Here is an 18,964-nt window from a genome sequence, read left to right on the forward strand (position 1 = left end):
ATCAAGGGAGGTGTACACCCATCTCCCTGCACCCCCTCCTCACCTCCCCAAAAAAATTGAGAGCAGATGTGTTTCATGGGTAAGAGTTCAGAGGTAGGACTCAGGCTTGGGGTTCGCTGCTTAGCAGCTGTGTGAGCCTGGGCGTGTCAGCTAATCCTGATACGCCCCATATGTGAAATTAGAGGACTGGCGATAATGCCAGCAACTCTTTCAAGTTGTCATTACGGTTATGTGCAATAATGTATTATTTTACCAAATTACTTAGTACTCATCCACAGTACAGGTTCAGCATTTCAGTGAACCAGGGCATTCTGCTTCCCTGATTTTCATGAATATTTTAGTTCAAAGATTCCGTTTTGTATAGTAGTGAGGAAAGGGCCCTGTATCTTAACATTTGTAGCTCTCTGCAGGATCCCAGGATGTTAGAGCTGAAATTGGTTTAAGAGACTAGACAAACTCCCTAATTTTACAGGAGAAACTTAGAGATCAAGTGGGTATAAACTACAACTTTCTACTGATGTCTAGAAATTGCTTAACTGAATTTTGTCTTAGTTTTTTTCTAATTTTATTTTATTTTTTTGATGAAATTTAAGGAAGCAATACACGTTCATAGTAAACAAATCAAACAACACTGAAGATGAAAGTAAATCTCCCTTTGCGTCCCTCCAAGCCCAGTCTTCCCCCCAGAAGTAACTCCTTGGTACGTGTGTCCTTCCAGACCATTCATTAATGTGACTACAAATCCTTTCTTACATGAAAGTCAGGATCTCAGCAACACACAGAATCCTGAGAAATTGGTTTCAAGGCTTTCAGAAAGTTAAACAGCCAGAACTGGTCTCCAAATTTCCTGACTCTCAGTCTAGAGCATTTTTCGGCACACCGTGATTCCTTGTGTCCTTAACAGATCATGTCACCGTGTTGTAAACGTTTTTCTGTTATTTTCCCTAACATCAGTCACTTTTCTCTACTTTGCTCTGGTCTCTCATTGGTTCCTGCTTATAAAACACATCACTCTAGAAAATTAGCAAAATCTTTGGCGGCAGGGCTATAGTAGATATTGAAATATGACTTGACTTTAATAATCCCTCCAAAAGTGGTATTAGTAACTGCAAAAACCACAAGCAACTCCTCTTCTGTGATCTGTTTTCTCACGTTAAAAACAAAGAATAGGGAGTCATTATCCCTATTACTTACTTCTTACTCTGTTACTGTGACAACTAAGTAAGCATTGCTTCATCCAATAAATGAAAAAAAGCGTTTAATCAATGCAGTGTTTAAGGATAGACTTTTCTTGAAGTATTCATTGCCTAATATGGCATTAGGCCCATAGCATGGTCTAGGAAAAAAATCTCTCCAAGTTGCTTTTAAGCTATGTTTCAGTGTGCCCTTACAGCTCTTCCCACACCCAGTGGCCTCGTCTCTGCTTATTCTAAAGCCACTGCATTAGTCTCAAGCTGCTCCTGGCTCCTCCTTATCTCCAAGAATTCAGAATGCTGGAGCACCCAGAACTAAGTTCTCAGACCTCGTCCCTTCTTTATCCACAATCATTCCACTAGTGAGTTCACCCAGTCTCACCGCTATAACACCATCTACATTCTGATGGTGTCCAAATTCCTATCTCCAGCCTAGACTTCCCACCGAACTCCACACTCACGTGTGGAACTGCCTATTCCATACCACCACTTGGATGTCGAATTGGCATCTCTACTCTATATGTCTGCATATCTAAAACTCAACTGTGACCTGCTCATCTCTCAGTGTTCCCCATCACTTTTTCCTTCCAGCTGCTCAAGTTTTAAACTTTGGAGTCACTTTTGACTCTCCCTTCCTTTCAAACCCCCACATTCTGTTCATCAGCATATCCAGATGGCTCTATCTTCAACACATACCCACTATCTAAACACTTCCCTCCAACCTCATTACTGACACCCTGGTCTGTGCCACAGTCATGCATGGCCTGTGCTATTGGAATGGTCCACTCATCTTCCGTTTCCCCACTCCCTCCTCAAATCTCTTCTCAGTCATCTAAGGAGCTTCAGAATCTAGACCCTCTCTGCCTCCCAGCCTAATTTCCAACCTCCTTTACCTGAATTCCAGGCATAGTGGTCCTACTTTTGTGCTTTTCACTCTTCTCTAGTTTAAGGGGTGGTAAAATACAAAACTTAGAGGATTCAGGGTTAGAAGAACTGGGTGTGAGCAGCACCTCCACCACGAACCAGCTGTGTACACACAAACCACTGAACCTCTCTAAGTTTGAAATCACTTTAAAAATCAAAACAGCAATACTACTTGTTCTATTAGGTTGCTGTGAAATCAGATTAGATATATAAAAGGGTTTTAAAAAATTAAGTGCTATAGAAATATTAGTATTTTTATAATCTAATCCTTCCTTTCTACTTAAAACCCAGTTCCACCTCTTTGTAAAGCACTTCAAAAGTGAACTAGTAAATTAGTATCTCTTCCTTTTCAAGTCCTATAGCATGGTTTGTTGCAAAGATTTATTGTATTTCATATCAACTTACATGATTGTCCTGAACAAGTATTCAATATTTTAATGCTATTTAACTTACCACAAGTTTATAGTGTCTTATATGAAACTGACCTTATCTCTGCAATTTTTATTGCAATCATCTGTCTATTTTTCTATTATTCCCCACCAGAATATAATCTCTTGCAGGACATGACATTCTCAACAAAACACTCTGTAATTCCTCACATATTCCGCAGGTACCCAGTAAAAGGAAATGCACATGTGTTTGTGGCTGATGTAGCTGTTTGGATGTGATAAACAGGGATCACTTTACCACCTCATGATGAACAAAATTCATGCTTTCTGTGTTGAAAGAAATATCTATCATAACCTTAAAAGAGAAAGGACATTGTGACTTGAGTCAAAAAAATGGCATGATGGTCTTTTAATGAAAAACGTAACTCTTAACTCTGATCACAAGCATAATCTCCATAAGGAGAAACAGTTACCACATTGTAAGTTTATAATTTTTAAACTTTTTTGAGACCATTGTGTTAAAAAGCCAAACTCAAATAGTTTCAAGAAAAATAAACAAGCTGTCCGAATCTCTTGAGCCTGTTTCATTTCACATGTTTTAGTTGCAAACAATTACTGAAATAAATGCTTACTAGTTTCTGTATTACACTGATGCAGAAAATATAAAACAGGTTTTAAACTCAAACTTACGAAACCAAATTTTGGAAACAATTTTGGTTTCTTGATGAACAGCTCCACTGATATGACACTGAACCAAAAAAAAAAAAAAAAAAAAGACAAAATAGAGCAAAATGAAGAAGTTGACAAAAGGAGCTTATCGTCCCGTAAAATTGCTATACTGAGATAGAGGCCTAATTCAAAGAATAACTTACTAAAGGTGAATAAAACTAATTTTTTTTTTAAATTGGCTCGTCACACGATCATTCTTTCCTGGATAAGCCTGAAGAAACTGCAATAATTAATCCTAAACTACATATCTCTTATCTTCTTTTGTATAATTTAAATAATTGCCTGCCTTTCACCTAACTTGGCTGGCTGTCCACCATCAATTCACCATGTAATCTACATGCTAGATTTTTTTTTTAATTCTGTATTTCCTTTATTTCTTCAATTGGAGCAGCAGTATTGAGACAGCTGTTAAAAGCCTAGACTTTGGAATGAAGCCACTTTTGTTCAAATCCTGGCTCTACTCCTTCTTAGCTCTGTGACTAAGGACACACTACTTAACCTCTCTGTGCCTCAGTTTCCCCAGTTAAATAAGTACTGTAACGGTACCTGCCTCATGTGGTTTTTAAGTTCATTAGAACTAGTATTTTTGCTTAATGTATTAAAATAACCTGGCGCAAAGTAAGTGCTGTGTTTGGTGTTACTGATTTTAATTAACTATAGGGGTCAGCAAACATTTTCTTAAAGAAAGTAAATAATTTAGCTTGAGAGAAGGCTTGCAACTCAAGTGGCTCCAACTACTTAACTCTGCTATTGTAGCGTGAAAGCCATCACAGACAGCACGTAAAAGAACAGGCACGGCTTGTGTTCCAATAAAACATTTTAAAATAAAACTTTTATTTACAAAAACAAATCAGCAGTTTTCTGATTCCTGAACTATAATTTTTAGAAAACTGCTGCTATGCTAGAAATGAGCTGTGGTATTAATACTCTAGAAAAAAAACAAACCAAGCAGAGTCATTCCCCTGGAATATAATGCGGGTACCTGCCTCGGTGGATATCTGTGGGGTCTCTCATTGGTGAGTGGTTGAGGTATGAGTCATAAAAGTAACTGAAGCTGGTTTTAGAAAACAGATTAGAAATCATAACATTGGTTTTAACACATTTGGATACTCTCTTCATTTCAGCCCCCAGTCCTACCACTTCTAATATTTATCACTCATAACTATTCCGTGACTTCTTCAAAGTTGTGTTTGATGCTAATTTTAACCAACTCTCACCTCTAGAAAAGTAGGTGTGTGTGTGTGTTTAATCCGGGGGGGGGGGTGGTGGTGGTGCAAGCAGAGTGTGCCAGCGAACAGAAGGATAGTGGGGAGAAGGTGACAAGGTAGGTATGGCCCAGAAGATAAGAACTAAATGGAGTATGGAAAGTCACAATAAATAGGAGAATTTAGTACACCAAGTCCTCTGAATCAGACATGTAATACAGGGCAGAAGGAACGCCTTAAACAGTAAAAGAGATTTAAACAATAAAAAAAAGTCTTTGTTTATCAATGTAGTTACTGTTTCTCATGGTAGGTTCTTTTGGGTGGATTCAGATCTGTTGTCATTTGCCATCTACTTAAAGGATTTCTTTTAATCCAGTTTTATTGACGTACAATTGACATACAGCATTGTATAAGTTTAAGGTGTACAGCATAATGATTTGACTCATACACTCATACACATTGTGAAATGTTTATCACAATAGGAACATCTATCATCTCATATTGATACAAAAGTAAAGAAATGGGAAAAGATATATTTTTCCTTGTGATGAGACTTCTCTTAACTCTATTATTCTCTTAAAAAATTTCATATATAACATACAGCAGTGTTAGTTATACTTATCTTGTACTCATACCACCCCAGGTAACTTTACAAAAACTGATTTTCTGGAAGCTTGAACCCAAGTAGAAGGGAGAAAAGCTAATATCCTCTGGAATTTCATAAGCAAAAATCATCCCCAAAGTAGCTTTGCATTATAAATTTTTATTACTATTGTAGTCCAATAAACTCAAGCAAAAAATTGAGTTTAAACTTGTCCTGAGCTTTTAGTATTCCCAGACACCCACCAGAAACAAAGAGAAATCTTTACAATTCATTAGAGGAACAAATAACTCCAAACTCCCACAAATTATTCCAGAGTGTTTACAAGGCCAACAGACCTTGACACTAAAACCCAGTAAGAACAGTAAAAGAAGAAAAGTTTTAGGCTAATTTAACTACTGAACATAAAAAACAAAAATTTCAAACTAAGTATCAATAAACAGGATACAGGGATGTCAAAAGAATTACAGATTGTGCTCAAACTGGGTTCATCCCAGAAATGCAAAGTGGGTTAATATTAGTAAATCAATTATTCTAATTTACCACATTAAAAGATGAAATGAGGATAATCATATCATTTCAGGAAAGGCAGAATTCCTTAATCTGATGAAAGGTATGTATTTTTTTAAAAGACACCAAATCGTATAACTGATAAATATTTGAAAGTATTCTCTGAAACTAGGAACAGCGTAAGCTAAGCTAGCCCTTAGTCATCACTTCTATGCGACACTGGAAGACTCTTAACACATGCAGCAAGATAAATTAAATTAAACTGAAAGGATAGAATTGTAAATGAAGAAACAAAACTACACATTTATTGCAGATGATTTGACTGTCTATGTGAAGAATATACAGATAAATTATTAAAATTAATGAGAGGTTGGAAAAGATTTTGGATAAAAAGTAACTACAGCAAAAATCAAATACGTTTCTACACAACAGCAGAAAATGTCTTAAAAGAGAAAGCTTCATGTAAATGGTACATCAAAATGTCATAAAAATAGAAAATACATATGAATACATCTATCAAAACATGCAGAAAAAATTTACAGATAAAAATATGAAAAATCTGTTAAACAGTATTAAAGAAGGCCTAAAAAATGCAGATATATACCATGTTCATGGATCAGAAGATTCAATATAATAAAAATTATTCTCACGACACATGCTTAATTCTCGCTCACATGTGTTTTTTATCCTGTTTCTTACCTGGCTCATCTGTATCAGTTTCTCATGCCACTCAAGTAGGCAGCCATGGAGACACTGTCTTGGATGCTTCCTTTTCTTCCCTGTCTCTCACCCTCCACCCCAAGGCCATCCAGTTGCTGACTGGTCTCCTAAATAGAGCCCCTCTTTTCTACAACTGCTGACACAGTGCAGCTGCAAGCACTCATCAACACTTGCCTCCACTCATACTCCAACCAGTTTTCCTGCTCCCACTTGCTCCTTACTTCCTACAGCAACCACAGCTGACCATCCTTTACATCCTCACTTATCTTTAAAAAATATGGCTGTTATCAAGCCAATGACCTGCTTTAAAAGTTAGTAAGTCCCCTTCCTACCTGTAAGGGGATCAAATTCACACCTCTTAGCTAGGCATTAAAGATCCTTTACATTGTACCTAACAGAATCATTTCTTGCCAAAGCACAAACATTTACATACCCTCTGCCCTCCCCACATTAGACTTAGCACTTCCTGTGCTTTTATCAAAGTCCATGAGTCATCACAGCTTCAGTTTTTATCTTAATTATTTCACTTTAAAGTTTTGCACCACATTTTCTCCAGGAAAAAAAACTGCAAGACTTCAAGATCCACCTCAAATGCCACTTTCCCTTAGAAGCCTTCTCTATTCCAAACATAATTAACGAATTACTTCTTCTGTGTTACCACACTATTTTGTTTATGCACTTTCATACTGATAACGGAAACGTGTTGCTTTTTTCCAGGCAGATATTGAAATCCTTATAGAAAGGGAATACATTTGTGTCCTCAAACACCTTCCTGAAACATAATCAGGTGCAAAATATTGGTTGTATTAATTTGCATCTGTACAGTACATCAGTTTACCAAAACCTTTTGCATTTAATTCTTACACATTTTATGGACTAAGTATCACTACCCCCATGTTACAAATGAGAGAATTTAAGTTCAGAAATGTTAAGTAAGTAGACCAAGATAATGTAATTAAATATAGAAGAGCCAAGACTTGCACCTAGGTCTCCTGACACACGATTCAGTGCTCTTTAAACTACATTACCTAGATTTATGCTATTAATTTCTATTGGAGTTCATTCTTTACTGCTATGAAAGCTCAAGAATGAAAACTTCCTTTGGCAAAGACTTGGTTGAGAATTTGAGACTCTTCATATAAAAAATGATATATAAAATAAGTTAACTTATGATGAAAAAAGTCATTTGTTACTAGACATTTCAGTAAATTGGAGGTTTGTGAAGCTGAATTTTATGAAGATAATTAATAATACACACTTGTGCCAAGTGGAAGAATGTTTTCAAGGACAGATATAAATGATTAATAGAATGTATCTTTTAATGTGTCACGGATTTAATAAAATGACTTAAGCCAGAAAAACTTTCCTGCAGTTTCCTTGCCTAAATTTCTTGTTCTTTCCATTATGAATGTTGACCTCAAACTTGAAAGAATTGGATTTTTCCCATCCACTGGCCATGTTCTGCTCATCCAACGTATAAATCTTGACTGAACAACATTCTATTCTGATGCTGATGTGAGACTAACATGCTCTGATAAGCACATACGTAATACCCACATAACTTGTCATTGTTTTGACAGATTTTTACTGATGGACTGAGGTTGGAAAACAGGGATGGGAAATTATGCATAATTTCTCCCAAAGCCAATTTTGGCAAAGTCAAGTCAAGGGATTGTAACTGCAGCCTGCTGGTTGCCATGATTTGGCTGGAACCACGAGAAACCTGAGGCTTTGGCAAGACTGACCACTGAACAGGTATAAAATCTTCCCTTTCCTCTCAGTGGACAGTGCAGGTCATTGGCCCTGAGACTTCCTAGAGCCACTTCAGAGGGGCTCTTGTTCTGACATCAGAGACTCCAGGATTCAGAAAGCTTTGGAACTTGAACAGCTTTAGAGATTTCTAAGCCTCTAAGACTGAGGTTCAAGAAAATCAAGGGATGTCCCCAAGGTAACACACAAATACAACAGCAGAGCCAGGAGTGGAAAAATTATATTTCTTGACTACCAGTCCAGTTTATTTACCAATTGCTATACCACTACCCACACAGAATTATGTAAAGAAATAGAACTTACATTTGCTTTTCAAAACCACAGTAGAGTAGCGTAAGTAAAAATACTACATTTTCATTTCATCTATTTTATGTCATTTGTTTTTGCTTCTCCTGACTTGTAAACAGGGAAAAGTTAACCATGTATTTTAAATGTATTTAAGAATAAGGATATTGTGTGGAGGACAGAAATGTACTCTGGTAGCTAATGTGAGGAAATATAACAAAAAGAAGTTGAAATTTTTAAATCAAGATACTTGAGGAAAGAATAAATGGAAAGCATGATTATCAATACACATGACCTTCAAGTAACTGCCTGCATCCTATCCCAGCCCACTGCCAAGTAATGAAGTCTACAAAGTACTTAAAGTTGTTACACTGTCCACAAGCTTTATTCCTCATATGTCATGAGTAAAGAAAATTCCAGGAATAATTTACAGGAATATATATTTTGATTATCATAGTATACAATAGTATTTACTTTCAAATGCTAAATTGAAATAACTTTAGCATACAAATCTGTGATTAATAACATAAACAACTATTTATACATAAACTTTGATCTACCTACAAATGGTAAAGTTAAGACTACACCAGGTCAGGCACTGTATCATTTTCCATACTTTTGCAATCCCAGGGATAAATCCATTCTTTATTCACAGTAAGTGTTCGATAAAGGTTTGATGGATTTACGACTATTTGCTGCTTAGAGCCATGTGTAAATTTAGCTCTGTGTAAACGTAGGATTGTGAGTATGTAAGTTCTTCTAACTAATCCAGATAGCAAATAAAATATGGACCAGAAATTACTGAAAGACCATATAGCCAAGATTCTATTCACACATTAGGGAAGTGAATTTAAAACTGTCAATATATTTTGAGTGTTTTAGGCACCTGAGCAAACAGCCAGGAGAACACATAGAAAATGCTTCTGCTGGTTATCTCTGATATCTTGCCAAACAAAAAAGTCTACTTGGGGGAATAAACTCTCAGTTTGAAAGTTTAGAGGACTTGCAATATGAACACTTTTTTATATATGTCAAGAAAAAATGATTTTACCCCACAAGTAGTTTTATAAAGATTGTCTTCCTACAAGTAAGTAGTTGCAATTTTTTAATCTAATCCCTATGTATTTATGCTACTGTGAATACAAATTATAAAGTGTTTACTACATTTCAGACAGAGTGCTTTTTACTTTACATTCATTTGACTTTTATAATAGCGCCTTGAGAATCGTGACATCATCCCCACTTTATAGATCAGAAAACTTAAGTGTAAAGGAGTTAAATAACTTTGCCAAAAGCCACACACAGTGACTGTGTGGTGAGTCAAACATTATTTATTTTATTTATTTTTGAGGGAGAGGTAATTAGGTTTATTATCTATTTACTTTAAGGGGAGGGACTGGGGATTGAACCCAGGACTTCCTGTATGTTAAGCATGTGCTCTAGTGCTTGAGCTACACCCTCCCTTCAGTAGGGCCATTATTAGAATCTATGTCCATGTCACTCCAAAGCCCAAGTTTTAATAGATGCACTATTCTGGCCTCCCTGAAATCTTAAAAAATTAATTTTTAAAGCCATCCCCAACTTGCAAAATTGTACCCATACCGAAAAAAAAAAAAAAAAAGGAGGAGGAGAAAGAGGGGGAGGGAGACACATCAAGGCAACACATGGAATCCAGGATTCTGGATTCAAATTCTGATTCCATCACTGGGTGACATAAAACAAGTGGTCTTAAAGCGCTAAGCTACCAGTCCCATTCAGTGCAGGAGAAGGGTGTGTTACAGCGCACTTGTTTACGTAGTATACAGTTTTGTTTATGATGCTCCATCCTACCCTTACATACACTAGAAATCTGTTCTTATTATAAACATTTAAATCCTGGGACACCCTGGAGACGTAGCCTATAATCAGTATCCTCTTTCTGTATTTAACTATTGGTCACTTGTTCCCCCAACAAACTACTCACAAATCTCTTTCCCCATAGAAACATAACATAAAACAAAGCCCCTGATTTTTAGGTCATTACCTCTGTTACCCATTCCAGATGGCAAATCCTAATTATTCTTCCCCTGGTGACTGCCTGCAGGCCACACTCCAGGCAGGTCCAAATATATACTCCTTCTTCTCCTGGGACTGAAAAAGACATATGAAAGGAAAACTCCCCTTGCGCTTAGGTTTGGAAAAGGAGACAGAAAAGGAAGCCTGTTTTACCAGTTTTGTTCTTACTTATTTGTTAAGGTACAAACAGAAAGTCTTCCTCTTAGAAAGCATGATAATTTGCTAAAAGTAATATGTTTTCTTCAAAGAGATGGTAATATAGTAAATACTACACAGAGTACATACTTTGAATGTGCCAGACTTCCCACTTCCCAGACTGGAGATCCAAGAAGTTTAGTTAATCCTATGATCCCTCAATGCTTTCAGTTTTTGACCTGAGGGCTTTTAGACAAATTGGGCTCAAAAAGATAAAGTTATTTAAGTTCTTTCTCACAGCATATTTGTTTTCTCAGAGGCATTCACACGTCATTTACATACATAATGTACACTGTAAACCACTTTCCTGAACAGCCTGCATTTGAAAGGCTGTTCTTCGCACTCTTTATGGGCTCCTAAGCAGGAATTCAATGAATGTTCAGAGAGTAATTGAAAGTGTGAAACAATTTAATGGGTACCACACAAAATGCCAGAGCCTGTGCCAAGAACAAGACACTGATGACTGAATTCTACTCAAATCCAAGTCAACTACTGCCTTAAACAACATGGAAAGCCTGCTGTCACAATTTATATACTTGGGGCAGCATGTAGCCATTTCTCCCCTGCACTACTTACCACTCAAATGTATCTCTATTGGAATTACTTGTATGCATTTTCATTTGTCTTATAGATAATTGGGGTATTTCATTGTAACTCTACACTTGGACAATACTCCCTTGAAAGGGAGTAGGGTCTACTCCACATTCCATGCAATTGAAAGTATTGGCCTTACTCTGACCGTACAGTATATAGCTTGTAAAATGCAAGAATGTTGAAGGCAAGATGTGTTCCCACTGAAGAAAATCACACTGGAAGGATGCCCATGGCACAAATACCATCCCTTCAATTATGAGCTTTAATACATTTGTACTGGCTGGAGAGCCAGCAAAGGAGATTCAAAGAAAGGAAGGAATCCGGAATACAGAACCTGGGTTCAAGTTCTCACCATTTATTAACTGGGATGACAGCCCAGTCACTGGACCTTTCTGAGTCTCAGTTTCCTCGTGTATCCAAAAGGGGTGACAATAATGTTAATTGGTAGGGATATGATAAAGACAGGAGACAGGTGCAATGTTCACTGTAAAAATATGAGCTGCGCTGCTTTGACACGAGTCATGAAGGCGATTCCTAGATATGTGGGATATACAGGGTCCAAGGACTCACTCTCTAGAACGTTCTCCATTTGGCTCTTTTCCAGTTATGTGTGACACTCTTCCCTGGGGTATCTTAAAGGTTTAATGACCATGCAATGAGATGTGCTAAATCACACAATCATTTGAGTATGAAACACGAAACCATAAACTTCAGCTAGGAGGCATGTGGACCAGAAAGATCAGGGCAGAGGAGGGGAGCGCCATCCTCTCAGGATAGTTGCTCCACTGAACTGATGCCAAGGTGGTTCTAATGCTGCACAAGGGCTGGAATTACCTTAATAAATACTCCAAACCCACTCATAGCCAAAGAAGAGAGCTCAGAACATGCTGATATCAGCCACCAGGCCAGAGACCATTTGAGGTGCCCTCAGTGCACAAAATCCATGTCCTGACAGTTTAACATAAATGAAAAATGTAAGGAATACAGAAATGTAAGGAATTCCAGCTCTTCCTCCCCCATCACACAAACTAAATGTCATCAATAGGAAGTTCATCAGCACAGAAGATACTAAATGCTGATAGTAAATATATGGTTTGTGTCTCCATCTCTGTCATGATCCTGATTTGTAAAATGATTCAGTGTGTTAAAAACTGTTGAAATGTCTTTTTTAAACATTGAGATGAATGCTTTAGTAGCATACGAATACTTAAAATTAGATTTTGTTTGAGAAAACTAGTATATTTGGAAGGACTTCTACTTAATGCATCGTTTCAATTTCTTAGAACGATTATCATTTATGAAATTTTTTTTTAAATATGGTCAGTGGCAAATATTTTCATTTAAACTATAAGTGTAACTTGCCAGAGAACTGCTGATTAAGGCAAACATTTCATCGGTTCACTTTCTGAATTTCAATTAACACCTAATTTACGATCATTCTTAATACAAATACATAGTTGAGCTCTTTTAGAACAGCTTGACAGGATTCGCACACATTTTGTAAAGAGCTGACAAAACAAGCATTCCATTAGCCAGCCCACCATGTCTCCAAATGTAATAGTCAATATTCCATTTTTCAGGGCTGCCAATGGCAAGAATGAAATAAATAAGCAAGGAGTTCCCCTGATTTGAGTAAGAACACATTCTATATAACTCATTCCATAGCTTTGAGGCTATAACTTTTTTTTTAAATGTTCTTCCCCAAGTATCATTTTTCAATAGGTAACTAAAGGAAATAAACCATTAAAGCCATATTGTTTAATCATTCTGCTGTACCCGGGGTTGCGGAGAGGATTCTTTACTTCTTCATTTAGGAAGGGTACGTCCACAATTAATTCCAGATCTTGGAATAGGAAAGAACTCTAAGAGTCCTCAAAATTCCCCTAGTAGGGGAAATCTCACATCCCCAGGAATCTTGCCAGGCACCTGAGCCCTGGTCCACTCCAGGCTTAGCTGTGGGCTCAAAATGCTGCCGGGGGAGGGGTGGGGGGCCTTCCCTACAGTTTGGGGGAGCAGCATAGCCCCCTTTTCCCCACCTCCCCAGACACCAGATGGTCCCAGCAGGATGTGCAAGGATGCATTTTAAATGGATTATTTGCCTCTATCTTTTCCAGGCATTTTTAGAAAAGCTTAGGGAAGGTCCTAGTTTTAAATATTTGAAGCAGATGGTGCTAAGGTACTATTAGAAACAATAGATAATATTCTAAAAAGAAAAAATAATTAATGATAGTGAATCAACGGCATTTGATACTATCGACCTGAGTTCTAGAAACATTTAAGGGTTAACCCCTGTCAAGTCGTACACTCACTGACTGAGAGGCCTAAAAGATTATTAACGTGACTAATATTCTTAAGGTTTACAAAGAATATGGTGGTAACTACACGCAAGTGAGTCTAAATGTTAAATTAGGAAAGGTTGCTGAGTTGTACAAAAATAGGATTTATACATATATGATGGGGGGAGAAAATACATTTTCTGTAGAAGAAACTATGCATGGTATATATTAGATTTTTGTAGAAAAGTGAGCAATCATGGAGGGCAAGAGAAAAGTTTTGGAATTATATATTAACTTCCTCAAAAAGCTTACACTAGGCTCTTCTTACAGACTTTTAACTGTTCCACGGAGGCTAGGGAAGCCTAAATAGAGAAAAGAAGGCTCAAAGACCACCTACTTGAATGGAAACCATAAAGGTTCTGTGAATTATTACACCAACTACCTCAGAGAAGGAATGCCAGTTAAATTTTGAATTTGCAAAGGACACTACCCTCTTGAGAGACAAAAAATGGGAAGACCTCAGGAAGCTGTGAAAACAAGCAAACAGAAAGCAGTTTTAGAGCTGGCTTAGTCTGAGAGGATATATTTAAGAAAAAAAGAATCTATTTTATCCTATCTGGTATCAGTAATCACCATTTGTGGACCAAAAAAAAAAAAAAAATCAACACGGGACCTCAGGACAAGGACCTTAGAGAATTCTTATCGGCAAATGATAAACAGAATTCAACTCTATGGAATTCTTATCCATCCCTTTTGCAAAAACTGTATTTTGGCCACTTTTGAGTTGGCACCAGAGGCAGGAGGAGAAGAAGGAAAAAAAAAAAAAAGATCTGATGAATGAAAAGTAAAACAGAAGAGATGGTTAAGAGAAGCGGGTCTATGAAGGGCACTTTTAACATGAGGTTTGGCAATCTAAAGAGATGCCAAGCAAGAAATATTTGTTTGGATATTTAATATTATGATGGACTAAAGCAGACAAGGGGTTGAACCTCAAATTATAAACTGCCATACCTAGGAGGCTGCCAATGTAGCTAGAAAGCACAACACTGAGAATCAAAAAAAGGTGAGATCTTACTGAGAGATTATAAATTATGAAAATTACCCCAAGAGTTAGTGTACCAGGACACTAAGACCCTGGTTATAAAGAAAAGCTGACAGAAGAATCCCTTCAGGATGTCAAAAGCCCGTTTCTATATAAACAGGCTTGCATATGCCACTCTAAAGGCAAATGTAACCTTGCAAGTCACTGACCTTTAATCATGCTTGGTTTTTTTTTCCAAGAAAAGAAGTTGTTTACTGAGAAGATTAAAGGTAGAAAGTCTTTTTTTCAGTGTTCACACTGTGTTAAGAGGATAAAGATGCCCTTCTGGACAAACATTATACCTCACTAGTTTTAGCCTCTACTCATCATTCAAAATTCTAATTTCTTCAGTCTCCCTTTTTCAGGTACTATATTTTCAGTTGTCTGTGCTTTCCTGATTTCTCCTCATATACAAAAAGAGAAAAGACAGGAGGAAGGGAGGGGAGGGAGGGAGGAGGGGGAGGAAGAGAACACTGCGCTGGTTTACCAGGTCTCTGCTTTCCAGGTAATCTCTAGACAAATCTGAGAGATTAATTTGTGCACTGAATTTGCCCAGGCTGCTCACAGATATTCACAGATACCTGGATTAAGACCCGTTGGTACTGTACAACAATGAAACAGGACACCTCAGTCTCTGTTCTGGAATGACTTCCTGCAGCATCAGCTGCCCAATGTCCCTCAGGACCCTTCTGAACTAGAGAGAGTAAGAGACATCCGATTGCAAATGCAGATGACTATGTACTGTGCTGACATCTTTATGTGCAAGACAGACATTCCTTTGAATTATCTGCATCTTTGTGTCTGCCTGCTTATATAGAGAGATGAATTACCGATTTTCTGTTCTAATGGGCTCGGCTATACAAATATATCTGAGGCTGGGCTACCGTGACCTACCTCCTTTCTCTTATACTAAAAATGCCTTTCTAAATCACAGTTAAATTAACACAAGTCTTCCTTCTTGTCCTATAGCCTCATGAACTTGAAATCAGAGTTCTGAAAGGTGTACAAATTACACTGTCTCACAGATATATTAAGGATGACACCATTTTAACAAGTTCTAATGAAGAATATTTCTCCTTGGGTAACACGTGATCTTGGTTAGAATAGGAGTTTGGAAATGAGGGATGAAGATCAATATTAATAGTCTATAGAAACTGAGAAGGTATTGAGAACTTACTAGATATTTATCAGTGGTAATCCATCCCTGTGATAAATATTAAAAATCAGCTATGATCTCTGTCCTTTACGTTCTAACTGCGTTTAGAAAAGATAAAACTATGTTCTTAGTCATTTCACTCATGTCAGATAGTGAAGGTAACTGCATTTCTATTAGTCTATTCGTCTAATAACCTGGACGAATTTCTGTTGTTTGGATTTCAAGGAAGACCTCCAAAAGGCCAGCTAAGAATACAGTGTAATTGTTTAATTTGTACGAGCAGACTTTGTAGCCAGGAGACTTGGAACTGAGTTCTGGGTAGTCTTATCAAATGTGTTTGACCTCACAGAGCATTTGTTTTCCTATCTGTGTAATGGTAACATTAACAAATTCCACCATATTGGGCTGTTGTATTGAGTTGAAATGATGTAATCAAAGTGTTTTGAAACCGTGTTAGTCACTATGACATTAAGCCACCGTATAGTTTCAGGAACTTTAGGACCCCTATTAGGGAAGTTCAAAAAGGGCATTTTATTCAGTGGGCTATGCCCTCCACTCTGTTCTTGGGAAAGTGCAGATCAAAGGAACCCCAGAATCTAGAGGGCACACCGTCTTGTTTTCTTCCTGGCTATCTTTCACATATCTGTCTTCATCTTTTTTATTTTAGTGACCTTTTATTGACTCTTGTTTGGAATGTTGATGTATTATTTAATACTTTTCCCTTTTATTACAATCTTTATTTGTCTTACACAGTGCCAAAAGGATGCACTAAGATTTTGCTACTCTTGAGCCAGGATGGTAAATCAAAGCTTTTCATTTCACCAAGTTAAAAAAGCAGGGTTGATCATTTAAAAAGAGATCTCAGGTTTGGGGCTTACATCTCAGTCTTCCACGTGGACAATTCTCATTCCTCTTTCACTACACACATGTAGAAGTTTGTTTCTAGTATGCAAAGATAGGGAAGAAATAAGGTTAGAGTAATAATCCACTCAAACTTGTTTTTGCTGTTTTATCTTCAACAGCTCTGTTCAAAAACAAACCAGCAGTAAAGGAAAAATAAAAGCAAATGCTCTTAGTTTTTTTTTTCCTTGCCTAGACGATCATGTGCCAAGGAAAATAAACATTTATGCTTGAGGTGCGTTTCAATACACAAGGTACAATTAAATTTTAAAATTGCAAACACTCTAAAATAGAAAAAAAAAAGCACATGTTCACAGAAGCCTCTTCTAGACAATTTCTAATGCTAAGATAAGCCTGAAACAACATAACGTTTGAAAATGTATTAGCTAACTTTGGACACTTCTTACAATATATTCATATTTGAAGTTAACGGTTTTTCAAGGCATAAACGTTTACCTTAATGTATATAGAAAACTACATTTTCCTGAAATCAAACCTATGTATACATATCCCCTGGTTTTCTCATATTGGTAGCTGGTTAAACCTTTCACACAACAAAAGCATCTGAATGGGTGTTTTCCTAGACAGTCTTTAGAAATAACTTCCTTCATTTCTACCTTACCTAAAACAAGAGCGCCCTCAATTTTCACCCAGTTGCAAACATTATTCAAAACAAATTTCTCAGTAAAAAGTAGATTTAGGGAGTTGTATAGTACTGAATTCTGGCTGCCAGCTTCTACTCATGCACCGCAGCAGAAAGATGTCTTGTCCTCTAAACCAGCAAGAAAGGCCCAGGAAACTTCTGGTGGAATGGACTGTGTTCAAGGTGATGAGAAAACTTATAAACCAAATTGAATGAAATCAGAATTCTGAATTCCAGACTGACATGTTTCTGCTAAGCTCCTCCAAGTTTTGAATAAGTATATGCAGTAAGAGTGCCCCAAGAAAGATCTGATAAGGCCAACACTTAAGGCTCCTTAACGCAAACACATCCTCCGTGTCAGAACAATGTGTCATCAAAGGTACATGTTAAGGGAATTTCCAGCACTTCCCTTCATTTGCGTCCATCTCTCCTAACTTCAGGTCCAAGAGAGATGGGAAGAGGTTTACCTAGCCACGGAAGGGGAGAAATCGAGTCACACGCAGACCACCCGCACAGAATCCGAGAGGCAAGTCTACCCTTGAGACTTTGCCCTCCCTTCTTCTTGAGATGAGGCAGAGTGTGCCTTCTGTTTACAGACACTCACCTGATCAGCCCCAGCACCCTCGTGACCACTTTCCTTGCAAGGTGAATGGTGGGTTTACCGAACCCAGGTCACCTCGGCCTCAACTCGGCAGAGCAGGGCCCAGAGCCAGGGCGTGTGGCTCCGACCTCAGGCGGCGGGGGGAGCTCCGGGTGGGGCGTCCCACAGCAGGTCCCAGGGCGCAAGCGAGGGCAAGTTTGAAAGCGAAGGGGAGTTTGAATGGAAAGGCAACTCGGAAGTGTTTAAGCTTTCTTGAAATGAGCAAATGCACTCGAATCCATCCGGCCGGGGAGCTTTCGAGGGCGTCGACATCCCCCTGTCGCCTAAGACCCACACCAGACCCTGACCGAGAGGGGGCGAAGGTGTCCCGACGTGGAGTCGGCTCGCCAGCGAGCGGGATCCCCGGCGTCCGGCGCCCGGCACCCGGGAGGCGCCGGCCGAGACGCGGAGGGCCGCAGGCGCTGGGCTCAGAGCCCTGGCGGCGGCGGCGTCTGCGGCTGGTAGCGCCGCGTCGGGGCGGGGAGGGGGAGGGTCGGAACTCCAGAAGATCCCCAAACTGGGAGCCGGAGCTTGGCATCCGGTCCTGCGGGCGCGGAGCTGCGGCAGCGGGGGCGGCGCGGCCCCTCGGGGTGGGGAGGGGGTGGGAAGGAGACAGGTGAGACCCGGCACTCTCGCCGCGCCAGCCGCGCCCCCGCCGTCTCGCCCCGAGAGGGCACTCACCGGCTTTGCACGGGTCCTTGTAGTCCAGCGCCTCCGCCTCGTCCTCTCCGTCGCCACCGAAAGTGTAGTCATAGTCGAGGCCGGCGCAGACCTCCAGCTCCGCGCAGAGGACAGCCCCCGCGGCCACCAGCCACGCGAGCATCCCCGGGGAAAGCGTCTCTAGCCCCATCTTCCTCGCGAAGGAAGCAGGACACCGGCGCCTGTCCCCGCGGGAGGCTCCTCGGCGCGGCCGGCGCTCAGGTGTCCGGGGACATGGGGCGCCGTCGGGCGGAGAGAGGGCAGGGCGGCCTGTCCCCACGCGCGGGCGAGGTGGCGGGCCGCGGGCGAAGTGGCGGGCCGCGGGCGGGCGGGCGGGCGGGGGCAGGTGGGGAGCGGGTCCGGGCGGGCGCGCGGCCAGGCTGTCTCCAGGCGGCCGTC

The 18,964-nt window shown here is 39.4% G+C and overlaps 1 protein-coding gene across 1 annotated transcript in view; it reads right to left on the reverse strand.

The window, feature by feature from the left end:
• Positions 1-18,749, reverse strand: part of TLL1 (tolloid like 1) — a 184,185-nt gene extending 165,436 nt beyond the window's left edge. The window contains 1 exon segment of the mRNA XM_032465439.1: positions 18,548-18,749. Coding sequence (XP_032321330.1) covers positions 18,548-18,716 — 169 coding nt within the window. The 5' untranslated portion in view covers positions 18,717-18,749.
• Positions 18,750-18,964: the final 215 nt, after the last annotated feature.

This window comes from Camelus ferus, chromosome 2 (assembly GCF_009834535.1).
Source record: "Camelus ferus isolate YT-003-E chromosome 2, BCGSAC_Cfer_1.0, whole genome shotgun sequence".
In the NCBI taxonomy this organism is placed as follows: Eukaryota; Metazoa; Chordata; class Mammalia; order Artiodactyla; family Camelidae; genus Camelus; species Camelus ferus.